We start from the raw sequence: 23,241 nt of genomic DNA on the forward strand, positions 1-23,241 counted from the left end.
AAGAAATGAATACAAGGTATTTGGGGGGAACAAGATGAATGGCTCTCAAGTGCCTATTGAATAAAATCAGGACTCTCAGCCTGGCTTGTGGGCCTGCCTCTATCTGGTCTCAAGCCACTTCCTGTTAGTTGATTTTTAGCACATGAGGTACACCCAACATTTCTAAAACGTGCTCACTGTTCCACCCATGTTTATACTTTTACTTCATCCATGAATTCCATTTCCTTGTTTTGGCTGTTAGAATCCTATCCCAGGGCCAAATACTGTTCTTAAAAAGTTCTACCCCATTCCTACATTTTCCATAGAAACCTTTCAAGAGGTTCATACATGGAACTTCAGCAAGATCCATCTTGACTTTTTAAAAAATATATTTTTATTGATTTTTAGAGAGAGAAGAAAGAAGGGAGAAAACGAAACATCTATGTGAGAGCAGAGCATCCATCAATCAGCTGCCTCCTGCACACCCTTCACAGGGGATCCAGCCTTTCAGCCTAGGCATGTTCCCTGACCAGGAAGTGAACCAGCAATCTTTTAGGAGGACACCCAACCAACTGAGCTACACTGGCCAGGGCCATCTTGATTTTTGATAGTGCACTGTCCACCTTGCCCTCAAGTTTCCTCATGTACAAAATGGCATTTAGAAGAGAAGACACTTGAGAGGTTAGATGAGGCCTTGCTAGTTTTCATATCCCAGTTGGTACTTATTTTCGTTTCAAGCACTTAGCCTTTTAAATTTAAGGCACATAAACTGATCCAGCAAAGCAGTTGATGATTCTCATTCCCACTCCAGCTGAGACCAACTCACCTTTCCATGCTCAGAACACTGTGGAATGGGATTGATTCATCAAACACAGTCCCCATGTATATCTCATCAATAATCACATGAAGGTTGTTCCTACAAGTTAGGCAGAAAAGGGAAAACATTAAGGTTGTCTCTCTGATCTTAACTCACTTTCTTTTATGGTCAATTCTGAATACAGATCAGATTCTCCTACTGCCCCAGCAGCGCATCCACCAAAGGTCATGGTAAGGCAGAGGGGCTAGTACACCAGAAAGGACATTACACATTGCTAGGGAGTACTTGGAGGGCATAGAACCCAAAAGACACACATGAGAAAATCTTACTGAACCTTTCAATCCTCAAGCAGAGACCACTTTTTGGTGTTAAGTGGGTTAAAACTTACATGCACATGGTATTTATTCTCCCATTTGGCCCTCTGAGGCAGTACTGTTATCTTCATTTCACAGATGAGGAAACTAGTTTCTGAGACAACGTTAATACCCTCTGTTAGCAGTTTTTGGAGCTGAAATTTGAACCTAATTCTGTCAAATTTTATCATTCTTCCTCTTGTCCCCATGCTCTGCTATTGATTGCTCTGGGTTTTATGAGGCTTGGACAAGTGCCTCTCTTCTAGAAAATAGAAAACTCTCTACCCTCATTAACAGGGCTGTTTCTGGACTTCAGACATGTCAGATATGAAATGTTCTTAGGAATAGGACATTTCTTCATCTTCATCCCACAACATCCGACAAAAGTCTCTCTTTCCTGGCACCTCAGGCCAAGTAGGTTGGAAGTGGATTCTGGGAAAGTGCTCATGCTAGAAGAAGTGGATAGGCAAAAAAAAAAAAACAACCAAAACAAACTATAGTATGATTGTTACATAGGTTTTTCCACATAGACCACATGTGTCAAATACAAGGCCCGCGGGCCAAATCCAGCCCGCCAGGCCTTGCAATGTGGCCCGCACCGCGCTGTCATCACTGCACTCTGCTGTCAGTTTATGACATTGTCAGTTTATGACTGTTCAGTAAACCATTCAGCCCGCGATTTAGGCTGGATTTTAGATTTTGGCCCCTTCTCTGATTGAGTTCGACACCCCTAACATAGACAAAGACTAGAAAGAAAATGGGGGAGAAAAGATTGGTGGAAGCTGTAGCATGTGGTTGCATTTTCCTCCATTCCCATTTCAGTTAGTTGTACACCACCTTGCAGAGTATAATAAGCAGTAAGCATAGTTAGGGGGAAATTATTTCTGGTTCTGACTGCTTGTCCATGACCGATGGCAATTTGTTTAATTTCAAGCGGTAAACTCCTACCTCTTGGCAAACTCCAGGTATTCCTTCAGTGAGTCCCGAGAATAGATGTCTCCCAGAGGATTATTGGGGTTGATGAGAACAAGACCTCTCACCTTTTTCCCCTGAAAGAACCAAATATAGCCCAATGAACACAAACACTTCACATCTACTTCACATTCAGCCAATGTCAGTCAGGACACCAACATAGGTCATATAATCAAGGTCTAAATTTGATCTTGAAGCACCTATCATAGTGTCCCCAGGGCAGAGCAGGAAAAAGAGCTGGGGACCGCCACTGAGAAGGCTCAGGGCTCCCAGAGGGACATGTCCCTGGAACACTGCCTCTTCTGAAGAAGGAGCCCACACACTCTTGTTGAGGAAGTTGGAGCAGAGGCTCAGTACTGACCCCCTTCAGGGGCAACAGTGCCCACCCCGACCCATGGTCCTCTCCTTACCTCAAACCCAGCCTCAAGCAGGGCCTTCTCCAACTTGTCCACAGTCAGCTGGAATGGCTGGGTGTTCGCCCCAGTGATCTGGAACACAAACACTGCCTGAGGACTACCCATCTGAAAGCTTTGAAGCTTTGATCCCTCATTCCCACAAACTGTGAACAATCCTTGGCTTTCATACCCAGGGTACCAGTCCTACCTGCCCTCTGTGCCGATTTTTTCATCCTCACCCCATCATCACTTATATGAGAGGAAAGCAAACCCCCCACCCTACCCTATGCCTTCAAATTCCTTCCAGACATTCCATTTCCTAGGTGGGCTGAGCAAGGAAAGGGCCCCATTCTGACCTCACTGTCCAGGTAGACAGGAATCAGCTCAACATTCACATATAGGCTGGAAGTAAACGTGAAGCCAGAATAGAAGGGGGTGATGGTCAGAAAGGCATCTGGAAGCACAGGGAGACAAGACTGTCAGTCCAGGGTCTCTCAGTCAGAACCTACCACATACCATCTGATCCCCAGACCAGCAGCAACTCTACCAACAGAATGGCTTACTTGGCCAATTCCTCCTACTTGGGAATTAATACTTTGGGGCTCAGGTTCTGTAAAAGGTAGCTATTCTTATAAATAATATTTGGGGAACAAAATTCTAATGTCGTCCTTGGGGCTATGCTAGAGGAGGAGACAAGGAAAGAACAGTGTTCTGAATGGCTCAAAAACCAGGGCACAAATCAAGCTAGCCCTCCTCGCAGGGTGAGCACTGAGCACTCACAAATTCTGGTCAGCTCCAGAGCAAACATCAGAGGCTTCTTCTCCACATGACTAAGATTATCTGCAACTAGTGGCCTCATGCATTCTCCTCTTCCCATCATTTGGCCTTACTGATAAGCTAATGAAGATCTATGGCTTAAATGAAACTGGCCACCTTGGTAACTACCTTTCATGCAGCCAAAGCTCATTAAAGTCTGAGATTCTTGTTTGGACATTGTTAAGAGGGACATTGAGAACAGAACTCTCAGCCTTAATTGATCTAGAATTAATTAGACATTATTTTTTAGGAGGCAGTGATAGAAATTCTATATAGTTTAATCTACTTTACCAGGGATCTCTGTGTTGGAGTTGACCCCAAGTCCAGCTAATAAAATAATGGGTTGGCACCCACCATCACCATCCCTAGAGCATATCGCCTTGAGAATTCTCCCATGATTTCTTTTTTCATTAGGTGGGGATGCAAATCTCTCACTCCTACAGAAATAGTAGGAAGATGTTCTAACCAGTGTAGGAGAGTCCTAGCACATTAGGGGAACGGCCTGAGTCAAGATGTTTTTGTTTTTTTTTCTTTTTCTCTGATGCCCAGTGCCTGTGTGGTGCTATTTCCCTGAAGAAAAGCAGAGCCTGTCGACTTACCACCTGGATTACATAACACCAAGGTCAATGCAGAGAAGATAGCACAGCAGCCACTTAGAACAACCACCTGGAGAAGATGCAGAGAACGCAGAAGTCAATCCCCATGTATAAAGGGCTAGTACCTATTGGCTTTTACTTTGTCTTGACCCTGATGGATCTCTGCTGGTTCTCCCTGTACTCTCTGAAAAAATGCAGAGTCCTTCAAAAATACATCTCTCCACTAGGAGATAAATGATGCTGGGGAAATGACTCACATTTTCTGGATCAAGCTGCTCAGGTGCCTTGCAGTAATGGGTCAGGAACCGGGCTACTTCTTTCCTCAGGCTATGGAGAGACCCAGAAAGATCTTGTGGAAAAGACTGCAGTCTTTTCCAAAGGGCAAAGAGTCTAAATATGCTTCAGGGATTCTGACAGAGGCTGTCAGTTCTCTGGGTTGCAGATGGTAAATCTCACCAGGATCTCAAGCCTTTAGAATTAAACATCAGTGCCATTTATACTATAGCAGGCTACCTCCAAATGTTGAGCCCTGGGTTTTTCTAGAAGTTCTTCCACAAAGAAATGGAGGTAGCCAAGCAGGAATCTTATACTTTGAGCCTTTCCCTGCATGGTGCCTGTGGACCAGGAGGCCATAGATCTGGAAGTTACTTACAATGCATGTCCACTCCAATCAGGATATTGCAGAAGGTCATCATCAATGTAGTTCATGTCACTTTGACTCAACTGTTGACAAATAAAGCATGAGGACAGCCAGTCCAGGATGCACGTGGGCATTTGCCCTACAACACAGGGCCTCCCAGAGGGCAATGGGCACACATGCTGCATGCTCCTGAATGAAGGAGGCCCTGATCTTCTTATCAGATCACACAAATGGGTAACTTACTGAGAACTGCTTAATTAGCAATTCCCACAACCGAACTTCTTGTTTGTACATTGTTAAGAGGGACATTGAGAACAGAACAGAGGCTCCCTTGTCAGTCTATCCAAAATATACCCATCCAAAGAATACCTCTGAACTCTCATAAAATCCAGGAGATGACACATGCTATTCCAGAATTTTTCCCCCCACTCCCTTTCCTAATTGCCTAAGACCCACTCCTATAGCCTCCACATGCTAGGGGTCCTGAGCCTGAATATGAGCCCCAGCAAGCCCAGAACTTGGCTTACCCTTTCAGTCAGCAGATCAATGCAGAGCTTGTTCTCACTGAGGCCAAGGTTAATGAAGCCCTGCAAATAGAAGGAATCTGAGATCAGTCCTCCTGCCCTGCCTAGATCAGCCCTTTAAACATGTCAAAAAATACTCTTCTCAGGTGATTTCCAAAGGGAAGAGCTCACTGTCCCATGAGGCAATTCAATCCACGTTTACATGTTTGAAAGTTTCCCATAGCCCCAAAGTCATACAGCTTGCAATACCCCCCTTTGGAGCCACAGAGATAAATAATAGTTATATTACATACCATCAACCAATCATTGGGTTCTTATTATGTGCCAGACACTAGACTAAGTGCTCCACTTGAGTTGCTTTCAATTTCACTATTCCTGATAGTGAAGTTCTAATATGGCCCCTACTTTTAAGTGAGGTAAACTAAGAAAGATTGAATAGCCTACTAGCCATACCACCTTAGTGATGGGTAGACTTTACCTTCCTGCCCCAGAATCTGGATCCTTAAGCACCACAGACCCTACCTCATACCCATCTTTGTCATTTCCAGTTCCATGTACAGGATTTTCAAGTTATTAGAGGAGTTACAGTTCTTCAGAGTCCCAAAGAATATCCGACTCACTTGGCCCCCAGAAAAGCACATGGCAATTGAGCACATGTCACTCAGATAGAAGCAGAGAGATGATTTACTCGTGCTGCCCTCCACCCTGTGGCTGGAGAGCTGTTATGAACATCCCTTGCTGGAAGCCTTACATTGACTCCCTGTCACCCTTAGGATAATATGCTACCCCTGACCACCCCTGTCCATACTTCTTGTCACAGCCCTCATTGCCCTACTCTATCCACATGGGCCTCCTTTTCCATTCACTCCAAGCCCTTCCCACCTAAAGCTTCACACACACACACCCCATCCCACCACCACTACCTTTAAGACAAAGCTGGCATCCCCTCAGTGCTCTCAGCAACATTGTTTCTTTCCCAATGGCTGATGACTATCATCCCTAGATTGAGTTCAATGAGAGCTGGTTCACTTACACCTATGACCACAGTGACTCCTAGAGGTAAGAGCAGGGATTAGGGAAAGAAACCAGAGGGGAAAAAAGGGAATCCAGTCTCAGCCCTTCACCTTTCTTGGGCATGTCATTCTATTTTGTGCCCATTTCCTTATCCTTAAAGAGAGAATACCACCTACTTCATAAAGCCAGGAAGAGTAAGCGAGAGAGCACAGTACTTGGCACAGGACTCAGTAAATTTTAGTGACTAGGCCTCTCTAGTGTGCCCTTCCTGCCCCCCCCCCCCCACCACCACCACCACCATCCTCACCAAGGCGTTCTTGTCCTCCTGGTATTTGTCTCCTATGTAGGCTATGAAGTCCTTGAAGCTGGACTTGTAAGAGGCAGAGATGTCAATCCCACGGTTGGATAGGTCACAACTGACAACTGCAGTTTTCGAATCACTCAGTTGGTCACTAAGCTGGTCAGGCTTCCTGGGCAATTGGGCCCGCTGCCCATCACCACCCCTTGAGTCCAGGGAAAGGCGAGGTAGTTGGGGCTCCAGGCTACTTGTGGCACCAGCCTGTAAGAGGTTGACCACCTCACCAAGTAATTGGACAAAGATGGCTTCCTGGTCTCTGATGTTCTGACCGCGTTGTTGCTTCTCCTGCTCCAGGTCCTCCTGCAGGTGCCTGATCTTCAGCTGCCTGGAGTACTCGTCTATGATCTGCCGCAGGTGCAGGATCAGCTCCATCACCTGGGAGTGAGGCTTCTGGGTTTTGAGGCCCTGGCCCTTCATTTGGAGGCTGTTTGGTTGGTGACTCATAGTCTGGGTCGTGGTTGTGGTCTCAACAAGCTTTCTGGAACCTACAGAGAAAGAAAGAGATCATATACTGCAGTAACATAGACTCCCCCTGACCTCAGGCTGGCCTAGTGTCCTCCCTCATCCACACTAGGTTATAGAACTGAATTGGTTCTGAAAGAGTTACTTACTCATTCAAGGGCAATGCCTAAGTTGTCTCAGCCCAGACCCTTGGGCAATGTGCTTCCAGCATCAAGCCCTGATCATCAAAACCCCCAAATAACCACCACAAGACAAAAAGAAGCAAAAACAACAACAACATTAAAAACACATTAAGCCCAGAGGCATTATCACTTTTGAGGAGATTGTTAACAATGTCTGACAGGTGTGGCACCTGCCTAGTCTGTGCACTGCAATGCTGATGGCCAACACCCTGGTGACATCATAGATGATGTCAGCAGTGGTACATTGGAATGCCCAGCTGGTTAAGAACTACAAAGGAAAATGTTTCAATTAAAGATCATTTGACAACAACAAAAATATATATATATATTTTTTATTTCTGAGGGGGGAAAAAAGAATCTTAGGGCTCACTTTGAGGAAAAGTGGAAACTGAACAGATAGGCTCTGAGTCCTCCACCCTGTGCTTCAACTAGAGTAATTCCTGCTTCATAATGTTCTAAGAAAGGAGAGGGATGCTGCTGCTATAAGAAAGGAGAAAGAAGAAAGGAAGGGAGAATAGAGGAAGGGAGAGAGGGAGAAAAGGAGAGAGGAAAGGAAGAAGGAAGGAAGAAAAGAAGGACTAAAATCTTGTCACTTCTATTATAGTTTTGTGGCACCAACACTTCAAAGTACTGGATACTATGCCCAACTCTCCAAACTATGTTTGGTCAACTTGTGATGTTCCCATAGCAACCTATACTTTTAAGTCAGTGGTCGGCAAACTCGTTAATCAACAGAGCCAAATATCAACAGTACAACGATTGAGATTTCTTTTGAGAGCCAAATGTTTTAAACTTAAACTTCTTCTAACGCCACTTCTTCAAAATAGACTCACCCAGGCCATGGTATTTTGTGGAAGAGCCACACTCAAGGGGCCAAAGAGCCACATGTGGCTTGAGAGCCACAGTTTGCCGACCATGGTTCTAAGTGACAATACTTGTTCAGTGTGTGTATAGATCGTTATATCCTTAGCACAGTGCCTGACACGTGGGTAACTAGTTGTTTAAAGTGGTTAGAATGAGAACTTCTACAGGCAAGTTTATGGAGCAGAAAATGGGGGTGAGGTCAAGTAACCAAAAGAACAGGGCTTTCCTGGTAAAATGTATTTTCTGATATAAGGAAACTGAGAATGCAGAAGGCCAGAAGGAAACTTGGCAGGTGGGCCTCTGCCAAGACCAGTCCTTTCTATTAAAACAAAACAAAAAAAAAGTCTATTGTCTTTCCATAAAGGCCATAATGTCTCTAAATTGTCTAGTGTTGAGTTGTACCAATCTCTCCTCAAGTCTTTTGCCTATACCTCTGGTTTCAGTATTCCTCAGCTCCCAACCATCTACACCTCTCAAGCCACTTGCAGGGGTCTTCTACAGCAGCTAGAGCAGGGTCTCAGAACGATCCCAGCTGGTGCCAACAGCCCTCTGATAAGAGCTGAAGGACAGACAAACAGTAGAAGCCAAGAAGGGGACATGGACATGGGAAATAAACCAGCAACAAGCCGGTATCATGATCATTCATGATCTAGCACATGGGTATACTCTTCAGACCCAGGAAACTCTGAAAGTCACTTTTCCTAGTGCCCTACAAACCATCTCCCTCTGCTTTGCCCTCCAGCCTTCCTTCCCCTTTCCAGAGCCTCCCCTGGTGTCTCAGTAGTCTAACCGAATTCGATTCTTCCTTCTTAGTGTGGCAGTACAATAAGGATCATAGAGTTTTCTTAACATGCACGGGAAACAAGGTGTTTGGGGATACGGATCCCTAAGTACTAGTGGCAAAATTGAAATCTCAGGCCAATGCAGCCTGGAGAAGCCTAGATTCTATTCTATAGTAACTATTCACCAATTGTCTGATGTCAGAAGAACTATTTCCCCCATCTGGGCATCAGTTTTTCCATATGTAGATGAGAAGATACTTGCCTCGATTCAAGGTAATAAAACGGAAGCTCAGTGAAGACAAGTAACTTCTATGGTTCCCCAGTAGAGCCAGGATTTAAGCCTCAGACCTCCCACATTAACCCAGAACTCTCAGACAGAGGAGATTACCAGCAAGAAACCAGCCCTTGCGTGGACTGTTCCCTTCCCCTCGCATTCCCCCAGAGATTTCAGGTTTTAAAGTTGGACTACTATGTCCAACAATGTTGTCATCTGGTCTTATGGGTGACTCAGAGTCCTTGGACAGAAGCAAACAAAATTCTGGAAGTGGTTTAACTTAGCCCTTGAACTTCTCAAACGGTCATTTTTTGAAATACAGTGTCCAGCACATAGAACATCCAGCCACGTGAACAAGCACCATGGGCTAAAACCAGCACAGATAACAGAAAGGCCAACTGGACTCCAGCTGCCAGGAATAGATTGTAAGATCATTGCTTTCCCATTCATGGGATGGGATCCATGAGTGGGGCAGTGAGGTCTGGGTCCCCTTCTGGACCACAAGTTTTTCAGCTTCTGCCATCGTTCCGAGGCACAGAGGGGGTTCTTGGTTAGGGTTTGTTGATGATTATTGGTAACTAACCAATGAGTGACTAAAGACAGGGATGGAGAAATCCATCAGTTGTAGCTCAGGTGAATGTTGACAATGGATTGATTTGCCCAGAGGAAAACCCTCATATTCCTCAACCTCCTCCATTTCCCACAACTCCCTCAGCTGATGCTCTCTCCTAGCAATGGCCCCCCTCCCAGCACAGTGCTGTCCCATGGATTTGCCAAAAGGGGTCGCTGAATCCTAACTTTCCTGCCTGGCTCAGAAAACTCAGGACAGCTATAGCTGAGGACTCAGAATCTGGGTAAGAGTGGAAGGGAAGTTGTGGGAAGGCCCAGAAAACTCAGGGCAGCTATAGCTGAGGACTCAGAATCTGGGTGAGAGTGGAAGGGAAGTTGTGGGAAGGCCCAGAACCCCTCCTAGAGCCGCCAGTGTGTCTTCTGCAAGTATCATGTCCAGTAAGGTATTGGGCACCTGGCTGGACTCAGGCAATACAATCCTGTTCTAACTCAAACCAACCCTGTACTCTGAGGGCCTCTAGGATATTGGTCTTACAGACAGGACCCTGGGCTCAGTGGTCACACAACTAGAAATCATCAGGGGAAGGATTAGATTCCAGACTTGGCAAATATTTGTTCCTCCTCCATTCCCCTTCCAACCCAGTTCCTTTTGGCTTCTCTGTTCCAAGGGCAAAGCAAGATTCCAAGTCTGGCATCTGCCTTGGCCCAGCTCAGAAGGCCTTGGCTCTCTTTGCTGGTGGGAAGGCGAGGAGGGAAGCAGAGTCCCTCCTCCAAGAGCACTGCCTGGCTGCCCTCAGCTCCCCTGATCCTCTGCTTTGCATCATGCTTGTTCCATTGATTTCTATTCCCTGGGTTTTTAAGTAGTCACTTGCCCACAGGCAAATTCATTTTGGAGGGAGGAGTGTGTCAGGCCCAGGTATGAGGGTGAAAGGAGGAAGATTCAGCAAATGGTCCTCTGACCCAGCTCAGAGAGAGACAGCAATGAAACTGAGGTTCTGAGGGGCCTACCTGAGAGGACCTGGCCTGTGCACTTTGTGTGGTCAGAACCTGGGAGTCCAATCATGGGGCTTTCTTTGCTGATGTGGGTCCTGAGGAGAATGACCTTGGTCCCACTGACCCAAGGGAAGTATGTCCATCATTAGGAACTTGTTTTGAGGCCCTGTGGATGGACCTCTCATCCCAGCCCTAATTTTATCTGTATGTGCTTTGGTGTAAAAGGATGAGAAGGTCCATGGCTTTCATCAGACTCCCCCAGAGACCCAGGGTCATTCTAAGGCAGAGGGGTTCTTCCAGGGAAAGCTCGATTAGAACCCATCATTCGGGGTACTCCCTGCCTCCTTTGCTCTCCCCCCCCCACCCCCCCCCCCACACACACACACACAGCACTCCCCAATTTCTTTGCTTGGTTCCTCCTTCTCTTTCCTGTGCCTGGATTGCATCTACTTCCTTCCAGCATTTAGTCCTCTGCCAGACTTCAATAACCTCTTCAAATATGAGTAACCCATTCTCCTTCCAGACCTGAGGCTCCGTTCAGTAAGTCTTTTCTGGGCTCTTTCTGTTTGCTTTCCCCAGGCTCTTCCTGCTTCTTCTGCCCCAGAGGAGTTGGTTCCAACCACCCTGTTCCCCCCCTCCCACCCCCAGGACTCAGTATAGTGCTTAGGACACGAAGAACGAAGAAAGGGGTTTTGTTTCATTTCCACAGACACTATCTCTGCTTTGCCACCCACACTTCAGAGCCCAGGGCTCCCTTCAAGAGCCCTGGTCCTGGGATAAAGGCCAGGTGACCTGGTCCTGGGTGTGCTGGGGAGAAGCAGGGGACGGCAGCACGGGGCGCCCGGGGGCCTGGCTCCCTGAGGACAGTGCTGTAAACATTGGCGGGCACTGAGCTCATCTGATGGCTGTGGTCCTGAGAGGTTTCTCTTTCTGTGTGGGGTGTGGGGTGTGGGGTGTGGGGTGTGGGGTGTGGGGTGTGGGGTGTGGGATGTAGGATATGGGGTGGGCAGTGGGCTCTGTATGGAGCTGCTGTCAAGAACTGAGGTTCAAGGCACAGTTTAAGGCCCATCTCAGCCACTTACAAACCGTGTGGCTGTAAGTTATTAAGTATCTCTGGGATCAATGTCTCATTGGTGAAGAGACATGAGGGAACAGGGGTTCAGAGGATTCATGTGAAATAATGTGAAATAATGGATATAAATGTGAGCCTCTTTCCAGATTCTTTCCAGCCACCCACCAAACCATTCCTTCACCTGATCATTAAAATACTCATTCTTTCCATCCATTTTCATTGAGCCACTCCTACCCCCTACACCCCCCCCTCCCCCGCTCGCCAGTCTCCTGGGGTTGGGGCCATTTCAGGGAATATTCTGGAAGAAGCTGATTCCTCTCCCCCCGTTCCCAGGAGACCTAGATGATGACGAGTTGAGTTTCCACCGGATTTTTTCTTCCAGTCGCACCACATTGGCTACTTCCTCCCACTGGGAAGTCTGCCGGGAAGTCTCCTCCTTGTCCCCGAGAGCCCTGCTCTGACTTCCTCGCGTCTACTGACCCGGGTCTTCCCTCAAAACCAAACTCTGCAGAGCTGGTCTCCCTCCTCCCTTCTCCCTTGGAATTCTGGGGCCAGGGCAAGGCCCAGCTATCCCCACCGGCCCGCTGGGCTAAGTTCTCCTCAGAGTCCAAAGGCTTCTTGCACCCCAGAGCTCTTCCGAGAGCTGTTTCCCACGGCCCGGCCTCTGTGTGGGGCTCATGTCCAGAGTCCTCTAGACGCTGTGCTGAGCGCTTAGCAATGCTACCCTTCCAACCCTCGCAGCCCCGGGGCAGCATTCACACCGGTGGCCACAACAGAGGCCCTGTGTGGTCTCCTCCCTGATGGCTCTGGCTTTGCCATGTGATTTAAGAGCTTGGGCCCTGGGTTTGTCCTACTGCAGTGTTTCCCAAACTTTTGACATATGTGTACCCCTTCTATAATTTTCGTAATGCTGAGTACCCCTGGTACTCATGAGAACGTAGAATTAGGCACAGCTAAGCACGGTGCAGTCCATATCCCACCAAACTCCGGTGCAACGCATACCCCTGGGGGTACGCGTACCACACTTTGGGAAACACTGTCCTACTGGAATGCTTGCCCTTAGCCAGCTGTCATGCAGGAAAGCAGCTCATGCTCGGCTGTGGCATGACCAGAGGCCATAGAGAGGGAAAGTCTGAGGGATGAGAAGCGTCTAGCACAGCCTAGCTCTGTGGAGGGCACCTGATTTCAGCCACATGAGTAACTTCAGCAGTAACACGCAGCCCCGATTGACCGCCCTCCTGAGCCCCACTGACCACAGACTCGAGAGAAGCAGGAAGTCGACGTTGTTTTAAGCCAACAAGTTCAGGGGTCGGTTCCTTCCACAGCCAGAGGAGACCGAGACAAACCGCCTGTCCTGGACTCTATCATCATACCATTGCACCCATGCTGAACCTGAGCTCAGAGAGCTTGAGTGCGTACCCCGAAGTTGCCCAGTGAGTAAGCGAGTGTGGAGGCTGGGAAACAATACTGCGGGCAGCTTCGTGGACTGACAGCCCCAGCCCCTGTCCCCTAGGTCCAGCACAGCATCTCCCCAGCAGCGTCCTGCTTCCCTGGCTGCTCCCAGCCAAGCACTGGGCACAGAGGGGCACTAAGCCCAGCCTGCTCCCAGGACACCGCCCCCTCCCTCTCCCCCGCCAGCACCTTAGGCTCAAGGAACCATGGGCCCGGTTGAGTCCCTTTGGAATGGGTTGCAGTGCAGGACTCTTGCTGCCCGACCCCTTCCTTCTCTCTTCTCAGCCAGGGCCACAGCCTGCGGCCCTTCCACCTCCCCGTGCTCCTGCCCGCTGTCCTTCACAGCTGTTTCCTCAAACAGGAGGAGTCTTTGCAATCCCATTTCTGCTTGTCCGAGGCCATAAACTGCCAGTGAGAAAGCCCAGGTGCTAACCCAGGGAACCCCTGTTTTGGTTTCTCTCCAACATCTTAACGCTCAGGAAAAACAGGCATCTCCTGAGGTGGCCACCGCCCAGTCCTCAGAGTCCCCAAGGCCACAATGAAGGAAGCTGCGAGGACAAGTAAACAAGGGGCAGGAACCTCACAGACACCCTGGGGGAGCCAGGCTCTTCAGGAGCAGACAGGGCCCAGGAGCCTCCAGACAGGACTGGGGATGGATGGGGGGGTGGGGGGAAGAAGGCAGGCTAACAGAGTGGTTTTCTTCTTCTCTGCCCCAAGCCTTTCCACACAGGCTCACACTGACTCCTCCCAAATGCCCACACGGCCAGATTACAATCCTCACTTTACACTTGAGGACACAAGGCTCAGAGAGGTGAAGCCACATGCCTGGAGTCACACAGCTGCCATGTGGCAGGTCCAATACTGAGAGCCAGGTGAAGTCTGTGCGGTCAGGTGTTTTCCAAATCCCGGGTGTAGTTCCCTGTCCTTTCACATTTTCCAAGAAGACCTTGGGCACGTTTCTTAATCTCTCTGATTCTCAGTGTCCCCGTGAATAAAACATGGATTCTAATTGTCCTCCTCCCTAGGGACCTATTCATTCTACACACACACACACACACACACACACACACCCCAGCCCCTGCCCCTCCCTCCAGTCCAAGCAGTTTTCCATTCCACCGCAGTTTCCATCCTGCTGTGGACACAAACAAGGTAAGGACTTTTAAAATCCCAAGCCCACACTGATCACAAAAGCCAAAGCCCAGGCCTGATTCTAATCTGGTGTGATATTTATTATATATATAAAAATCCCAGCACATTAACAACAGAAAACCGTATAAATTAGTGAGGGATACAGAAAGACCGAAGGCTCCAAGCCAGGACCCAAAAAAGATCCCTGGATTCTTTCCCCGTGAGGGGAGGTTTTCCACAGGGAGACAGGCCCGTGCTTTGGCGCAGGGACCTCCTGCTTTCTCCTTGAGAAAGCTCCTGGGATAAAAATAGCCCAGCAGAAGGCGGCCCCTTCTGGGGCTTGGGGAGGAGAAGGGGAGCGATGGAGGGGAGGGGGCCTTGGCTCCCAGATTCCTGTGCCCTTGAGAAACTGGAGGGGTGGGGGTGGGCTCCGCAGTTTGGGGCCTGAGCAGGAGGTGGGAGATGAGACTTCCTGGTGAAGAGGAGGAAGGAAGGAAGGGTCAGAACTCCCCGATCTCACTGAGCCAGAGAATCCTGAGAAAGTGCCGCTTGGGGAACGGGAAAGGAAGCGGGTGGGGAGGAGGGAAAGGGGGAGGGACTAGACTTTGATAGACCACCTGCCATCAAACAAGGAAGACTAGGAGGAGCCCCCTAATACATCAGAGCAACGCAAAGCAAAGCAAACAAACAAAAACAGACAGCAAGGCCCAGGGGCCCTGGTCTGAGTGAAATGAGCTCAGGCCACTCCCAAGAGCCCGTGTTCCCCAGACGTGGTCCCCGCACCCTTTTGCCCTTTCTGGCAGGAGCCTCCTGTCTTGTCTCCCGCATCCTCTCTGAACATTCTCACCAGGACAATGGTCCCTTCACATTGGCCCTCACCGCACAAATATGTAAGGGGTTTCTAATTAAAAGCCTGAGCCAAAACCGGTTTGGCTCAATGGATAGAGCGTCGGCCTGCGGACTGAAAGGTACCGGGTTCAATCCCGGTCAGGGGCATGTACCTTGGTTGCAGGCACATCCCCAGTGGGGGATGTGCAGGAGGCAGCTGAACGATGACTCTCTCTCATCGATGTTTGTGACTCTCTATCCCTCTCCCTTCCTCTCTGTAAAAAATCAATAAAATATACTTTAAAAAAATAAATAAATACATAAATAAATAAATAAAAGCCTGAGCTCTTGGTTGGATATATTTGTATTCTCACAGGTTATCTAATAGATGATCAATAGAACCCCAGAGAATACTCTTTGACGCCTCAGCCCCACACACACACATACGCTCAGGGTTTGTCAGGATCGCCGCCACCCACGTGTGAGCTCGGAACAGGCCTACCCATCCCTCCAAGTGGACGGCCTTGAAATATGGCTTTGGCCTTGGTTTGGTGGGGGAGGAGAAGACTGATTCCATCAGTATAAAAATTATCTATCTCTTTTTTATGTTTAAAACTCTCTTATTCATTTATCCACTCACTCAACAAATATTTATTGAGCAGTTACAGGGCTGGGGATAAGGAGAGATAGGAGGGCTAACTTATATGGCGATGTTTACACGTTTTGGTCAAAAATATGTTTTGAACTCCTTTCTCGCTCTGGGGTAAGTGCAGGGGACAGAATGGTGAGCAAAAGCAGATGTAGTCCCTGTGCTCACTGACGTGACCAAGAAGCAGGGGAGGTGGCCGTTACTTAAACAAGTTCACCAATAAATCCACGGCCAGGACAGCGGTAAGTGCCAGTGTCCGAGCCAGAGACGGGAGACTGGACCGGATTGGCTGGGAGTTGGGAGACAAGGTCAGGGTGGAGGTATCAGGGGAGCAGGTGTCAAGGCAAGAAGGGAGGGCAGCAGGGACTGAAGAGGTAGCGAACAGACCTGAGAGATCCTTAGGAAGTAAAATGACAGCGGGCGGGGAGCGGGAGGGGCATGGGGCTCCTGGGTTACAGGCCCTGGAGGCAGCACACTATTTTAACTTATTTGGACTTTTATTTCCCAGCCTTTCCATCAAGCCATGTGCCTACCCTGAGTCACCCTCAGCAGCTAAGGATGGGAGTCACATGGATATGTTTACAGACTCTTGTTAAAAATATAGAGCCAACGCCTCCACCCTAGCTTTCGAGTCAGCAGCACCTCACTCGGCTGTCTGACCCTCTGGCTCCTCCTGGGAATTTTCCATTTTCTGCCATTTTCCAGACCAGACAACTTCTCGGGAGACACAGGCAAGGGCTTTGAGCTTAGATAACAAAGTCAATTGGTTTCTATCAATGATCAGCACCATGCCTCATGGGCTTCGGTTTCAGAGGAGGGAGGTTTTTCCTCTCCCGTCATCACTTAGACACAAGAGGGGCTGATTTCAATGTTGCCAGTCCTGTCATGAGCCCCCTCTGAACATCTGAATGTTCACTTCATTTCAGGGACATTCATCCCTGCAACTCCAGCACCCGGAGCAGCGCCCGCGCATATTAAGTTCTCAGTAAATATCTGTTGAAGGAATGAACCTGAGGGTGTTTTGTTGTCTTCCATTTATATATGGGTCCCCTTGGTCTAGTTCTTCCATCGCCAACCAGATGTTTGGAGCAGGCAGCTCTGGTCTCAATAAGAAAGAAGGCCTTGGTGACCAGGAAGGACAGAGGGAGGAGAGAGCAGAGGGCTGATCTGTCCGTTCAGAGTAACTAGGGCAGTGGTCAGCAAACTCTTTCGTCAACAGAGCCAAATACCAACAGGACAATGATTGAAATTTCTTTTGAGAGCCAAGTTTTTTAAACTGTATAGGTAAGTACGTTGTTATTAACTTAATTAGGGTACTCCTAAACTGGCCTTTGCTAAAAACTCAAGGGGCCAAGAGCCCCATGTGACTCTCGGGCCACAGTTTGCCAACCCCTGAACTAGAGGGTGTGCTCTGTGAACTGCCAGAGTCCCTCACGCCTCCTGGCGTGTGAGAAGCGTTTGGGAGATGCCCACAGGTGGGCACTCAAGTATTGGCATGTCCAGGTGGATGGGGTCAGTGAGATGGAAGCCTCGGAACTGGGCGGGAGGATCAGCCCGCACACCTGCTCCGGGCTGCAGCTGTGCACACATGTGCAGGCAGATGCCAGCTCATGCAAGGACGCTCTTCCCGCTCTCCAGGCCTGACCCACTGGGGATTGTTGGACCCTGTGTGCCATTTCCAGGAGTCAAGACGGGTTTCATGGCACCATCCAAACTGCCATCCACACCGGCATGTGGCCAAAGGAATAATGAGCTTCTACAGAACCCCTACAGAGTGCCAGCCCTGGGCATGGTCATCCTACCCTTCTGTTGTCTCATGTAATGCCCACCACAAACCAGCAAGGCCCGCTTGTCCCCATTTTACACAGGATGGGCCTGAGGCTCAGAGAAGTTGAGTGCCCAGCCCAAGGTCACACAGCTCATTAGCAGAGGCTAAAAGTTTCAAAGAGCTACCTTCCCCCTTACACTTAGGTGCCTTTTCTTGGACTGAATCCAAGACCTTGTCCCTTGAGGCAACAGGGACTTGATTTGTGAAATCAGCTTCATCCTGGGACAGACACGAGGGCCTGGGTGGCCCATCACTGCAAAGCTGCCTGGAACTCTATTCTTAGGGGGGATCCTGAAGGGCCCCACCCCCCACTTGGCCCAGACATTTCCTCCGAAGCAGGGGCTCCAAATTCCACATCTAAGAGAGGCGCCTGGGAAATCGTGGGCCTTGGGGCCTCTTTCCACCCAGGCTCTGGCCAGGAGGGGGCCTGGAGCCGGGCTGCCTCTCTCAAAGTGCTTTTAACTAAGACTCGACCACTGGAGAACCATCCATCTGAGGAAGAAGGAGCCTGTGACTTCCTGAGGCAGCCCAGGCAGCTCTGGCAGAACCCAGAGCAGGCCAGAGGCAGCCGGCCCCGCAACTCCCTGCCCCAAGGGGCTGCCCGGTGGCACCAGCTCTGGCCTTGTATGGGCAAAACTGTCCTACCAAGCCTGGCTTTGCAGGCAGCTTTCTCTCTATTTTAGGCCCCGGGGTAGTGTCGCTCTCTCCCCTCAGCTCTCATTGGCTCAAGCGTCAGCCAGGCCTGCCAGACCCTTGATGCAACCTGGGCTGTGGGATGGGTTCGCTTGAGTCCCCAGCCTCAGGGTGGAAATCACTAAAAATAATACCAACAACAATAGCAACAACTAGCTATTATTTCTGCCAGGCATCATGCTAACAGCTTTCCATGCAGTGTCTCTTTAAGACCTTAAAGACGTGGGTCACGTCGTTATCCCCTCTCTACCAAGCACCTTCCTAGAAGTTGGGTAACTTGCCTAAGGTCACCGTCAGCTAGGGGCTGCACAGCCAGGCACATTGGCTCTCAGCTGCGCAATGAGCAGCATTCAGCTGGCACCCAGCGCTTCAGGGGCCTCCACCTGCCGGCATCCAAGCCAACCCCTCCACTCCACCAGGGAGCCAGAGCCTCCGGTGCTGCTCTTTGGTGGCAGGTCCAGGCCTAGATCACTCAGATGCCAAGGCCCCGAGCTCTGCCCCTCCCCCGAGCACCTGCTTCTAAGGGTCTAGCCACCCCTCCTGAGCCTGGCCCCGTTCTGGGATCCAGGAAAGAGTCTGCACAGGGAAGGGCCTGATAACCCTGTGGGCAGCCGGGGGTCGGGTGGAGGCCGTGGGGCTCACAGACCACCCTCCCCTGCACATTGGCATTTGCACAGATAACTTGTACGGTGGACTTTGGAACCAGATAGACCTGGGTCTGAATTCAGCGTCTGCCGCTTCACAGCCGGCCAAAATCCTCAGCCTCTCTGAGCTCTGGTTTCCCCATCTGCCGAATGGGTTTCATTCAGCCGATGAGAGGATTCCAGGAGAGTGGTCCAGAGATTGGCCGGCCGGGGACTGGTGGGGATTGGGGGGTTCTGGGTACGTGATAAAACTGGGAATGTCCTGGGAAACCAGGGTCACAGTCACCCTGTGACTCCCAGTATGCAGAGCACAGGACACAAGGCCTGGCCCGGCGCAGGCGCTGCACAAACACTGGGTCCGCATGGAGGGCCCACTCCTCGGCTGCAGCCCCCTCCATCGCTGCCTCACTGCCTCGGAGATTTGCCTCAAAGCCCCCAGCCCAGGAGCAGAACAAAGCCCGGTGCTGCCCCCAGGGGTCCCCTCCTCAAAGTAAACCCCTTTGTCCTCAAAACCCTCCCGGCCCCCACCAGAGGCAGGCTACGTGCCAGCAGTAATCACAGAGCCACTTATTCACAGCGCCCGCACGTGCAGCCCCATCAGCGGTAATTAGGCAGCAAAGGGGGTTTGAAAGTCCGTCAGCCACTGCGGGGAGGGCGCTGAATGGGACAATCAGCCGCACCAGGCAGGGGGCCAGGGGACAGGGAAAGATGGTGAATCTGGGGGAGGCAGCCATTGAGACAGCCACCCCACCCCCTCCAGCTGCCACAGAATAAAGGGGTGGGGGTGCTTGCTGGAGAAGACCACCATAGCAGAATACAAGCTCTCTCCTTGGTCACCACAGTGTGCCCATAATGAGATCTACAATGGCCCGTCCTTCTCTGGGGCTGCTCCCTTTCCCAGTGGGAGAGGGAAAGAACTTCTCCAGATCACCGGGGCTGTGGCTACAGCGGCTTAGGCAGGCCAGGGAAGGCCCTGGCGTTCTGCATTGCCAGCCACCTCCCAGGTGCTGCCCAGGTCCTCATCGGGGACCACACTTTGAGGACCGAGGTTTTACTGCATTGGGGACGGGGTGGGCAGAAGGGAGGGGGAATCCCTGCTCTGTGACATTGGGCAAGCCCCCCCAATCCTCAGAGCTTCATGATTCCTACACAGAGAAGAGGGGGCATCCTGCCTGGACCACGGGGCCGTACTGAGAATGAAATGGGACATTTGTGATCACGTCCCGGTGAGCTGCAGAATGGCTTTATGGCAGGGGTCCTCAAACTTTTTAAAGTGGGGGCCAGATCACGGTCCCTCAGAGAGCTGGAGGGCCGGACTATATGAACTACTAATTCCTACTGTAACACCTCGGCTGCGCTCACTGCCCAAAAAACCTGGCGGGCCGGATCAGACTCCTCTGCGGGCCGCATGTGGCCCGCGAGCTATAGTTTGAAGATCCCTGCTTTATGGGTAGAGATCGGACCCAGGAAGCTTCTTTGGCTCAGCTGGGTTCAGAAAGCTCCAATGGGGAAAGGGCTCAGACTGAGCTCAAATTGTGGGACCCGTGAAACTGCTTCTCTCCCTTCCTGCTCTTCGGGTCTGTGGGCGGTTTGGGGTCCCCACAGGGGGGCATGTGGTGGGCAGACACCACCCGATCCGTGCCCCTTCCCCAGCTTACAATCTGATGGCCCTTCTGCTCTGGTTCCCTCAGCTCCGCGTATGAGTGCAGTGGCTCTCACGGCCTGAGATTCCCACCTCCCCTTCACCTGACTGACTGCTGGGAGCTGTGTGGCTTCAGTTTACCCCTCCCACCTGTAAACTCAGCCCCACCCCTGGTCCTCAGAGCCAACAGAACTCTAGTTTGCAAGCCCCTCTAGGCAGTCTTTACTCAGGGGCCCTATGCCTGTTCTGGTGACCTTGACCCCAATATTTCCCAGGCCTGGGGCCTGGCTTTGCTTGGCCTGCTGCAACCTCTCCCCAGGACCCTCACTTTTCTCCAGCCTGCGATACCACCGGACAGCTGGCTACTGCCCAGAGGGTGATGACCATGGGTGTGGTTCTTACGGGGTGAGGTACACACCATCTCCTGGGTAACAGGTGGCCTCTGGCAAAACCCAGACCCATCTGAGGGCGCATTTTCTTCCTAAGAGTGAGTCATTCCTGGGGGTCCTGTGGATTCTACTGGGGTGCAACCAGGCCAGCGAGGGGGGCCAAGGGAGGATCTGAAGGGATGAGTCAGACTCCAGCAAAGCCCAGAGCAGTGTGGGGAGGCTCAGTCCAAGCCCCACTCCTGCCTCCACCAGAATGCCCCCTCAGGTGGTCTGGGGTCTGTGTCACCGGCCCAGGAACAGGGACAAAGAATCAGGGACAAGGCTTTCCTTCTTGTCTGCAGATAAAGAAAACCGGCAAAACAAAGGCTATAATTGCAAACCAATTTCCTTCTCTTGGCTTGCCGGCCACCAAGGCCCCCTCCCTGAGCCATTAATACTGGGAACAAGCCGTTCTGGCTCTGAGAGGACTGTCAGCAGAGTGCAGTGGGGTGAGATGCTGGGGAAACGGGACTCTGAGGCCCTCTCAGCTCTGTGGGGGTGGGAGGAGCCTGAGGGGAAGCAGGGCTGGCCTCCTTCTTACACAAATCACAGGCCCACGCTCATCTCGCCCCTTTGCCTCCTCCCGCCCTCCAACTCAGCCATAATTCTAAGGCAGAGGCTGAGCCTCCTTTTCTATAACCACCCCCCCCCCCACCCCTGTCCACTTACAGTTTATCCTTTTAATTCAGCTCTGAAGGTGGGTGGGTAGGATCCCTTTTATATTTTCTTTTTTTTTCTTTTTAAATATATTTTATTGATTTTTACAGAGAGGAAAGGAGAGGGATAGAGAGTTAGAAACATCAATGAGAGAGAATCATCGATCAGCTGCCTCCTGCACACCCCCTACTGGGGATGTGCCCGCAACCCAGGTAGATGCCCTTGACCGGAATCGAACCCGGGACCCTTCCGTCCGCAGTCTGACGCTCTATCCACTGAGCCAAACCAATTTCGGCCCTTTTATATTTTCTTGAGTGAATACAGGAAAGCAAGAACAAATCTCCATTTGACAGATGAACAAACTGAGGCTAGACTTTTCCCCTGGCAAGTCACCAGCAGAGGAGGTGCCGGCTCCCATTCCTTTTCCTACGTTCTTTACCCAAAATCTTATACAATTTCTCAATTGCAATAATTTTGATTTTTCTCCACTTTTTTTTTTTTTAGAACCTTAGATGCCTGTTGCTGCTGTCTGCTAGCAAAGGACTGAAGAGAAACAGTCAGAAAAAAACTCGTAGGAACACTTGGGGACAAGCCACCACCCAGAGCCGGGCAGCTTGCTTTGGTCCTGGTTGTGGTTTCATTTTGCATACAAATAGTGAGCATTATTGGCCAGTGTCTGCTGGTGAATTGTTCCAGGTTTTCACGTGGCTTAGTGTCATGTGTCTGTTTATGTTTTGGTCCCCACAAGAGTGGGAGCTCCTTGAGAGTAGGGACTATATCTTCTGCATCCCTGTGACTTACACACTCCAAGCCCAGGACTGGACCTGGCACAAAACAGATGCTTAATGTTTGAAAAATAGTAATTTTTCATTATATTTCAAATTTTTCATTAAATTTCAAAATATCTCAAGGAGGTATAAAGTTAGAAGGATAAACACTGCCTGGGTTTGAACCTAGGCTCAATTTTCTTGGCCTCTCTGTGCCTCAGACTCCTCATCTGTGAAATGGGCTGACAGTATTTACTGCAAAGGGTCGATGGAGGATAAAATGACTATGGCACACCAACTCTACCTTGGCTAACATCTGTATGTAACATCTGCACCTGCATTTATTAGTTCTTACTATGTGACAATTCCTGGCTACATGATTATACACCTTGTCTCATTCAACCATCACAATCCCCTGTTCAGTGAGGTCTGCTGCCATCCCTCTCTCACAGATAAGGAATTTGAGGCCCAAAGCAGTTAAGAAACTGCAGAGCTGGGATTTGAACCAAGGTGTGCCTAACTCCAAATGTCATGCTTTAAACCATGTAATGGTGGTGGTGATTTGGAGTTTAAGTCGATGCTCAACCACTGAGCCACACTAGCAGGACCCTGGTCCATTCTTTACACCACATCAAGCCAGACCATCTCAAAACACCAAATCTAGTTATGTTATTTCTCTGCTAAAAGCCATCCATGGTGTAGAACTGCTCTCTGAGCTCCAACCTCGCTGGCCACCTTCCTCTTAAATGCACTGGGTTCCTTGCAACTTCCCTACCACTGTCTCCTTGGGCACAGAACTCTCTGTCCTGCCTCCTCACCCCAGCTCCTCCCTTTCCCCACCCCAGCACTCCTGCCGTCACTC

The 23,241-nt window shown here is 50.1% G+C and overlaps 1 protein-coding gene across 1 annotated transcript in view; it reads right to left on the reverse strand.

Annotated features, from left to right (window-relative positions):
• The window catches only part of LOC311628272 (putative inactive 1-aminocyclopropane-1-carboxylate synthase-like protein 2), a 39,774-nt gene that overhangs the window by 3,715 nt on the left and 12,818 nt on the right, over positions 1–23,241 (reverse strand). The window contains exons 2-10 of the mRNA XM_084895354.1: positions 6,414–6,949; positions 5,096–5,155; positions 4,581–4,651; positions 4,186–4,255; positions 3,932–3,998; positions 2,873–2,970; positions 2,532–2,609; positions 2,098–2,198; positions 806–895 (exon numbers count right to left, since the gene is read on the reverse strand). Of these exons, the coding sequence (XP_084751480.1) occupies positions 806–895; positions 2,098–2,198; positions 2,532–2,609; positions 2,873–2,970; positions 3,932–3,998; positions 4,186–4,255; positions 4,581–4,651; positions 5,096–5,155; positions 6,414–6,908 (1,130 nt within the window). The 5' untranslated portion in view covers positions 6,909–6,949. The remainder of the gene's footprint in view (positions 1–805; positions 896–2,097; positions 2,199–2,531; positions 2,610–2,872; positions 2,971–3,931; positions 3,999–4,185; positions 4,256–4,580; positions 4,652–5,095; positions 5,156–6,413; positions 6,950–23,241) is intronic.

This window comes from Pipistrellus hanaki (genome assembly GCF_964339955.1).
Source record: "Pipistrellus hanaki genome assembly, chromosome: 9".
NCBI lineage: Eukaryota > Metazoa > Chordata > Mammalia > Chiroptera > Vespertilionidae > Pipistrellus > Pipistrellus hanaki.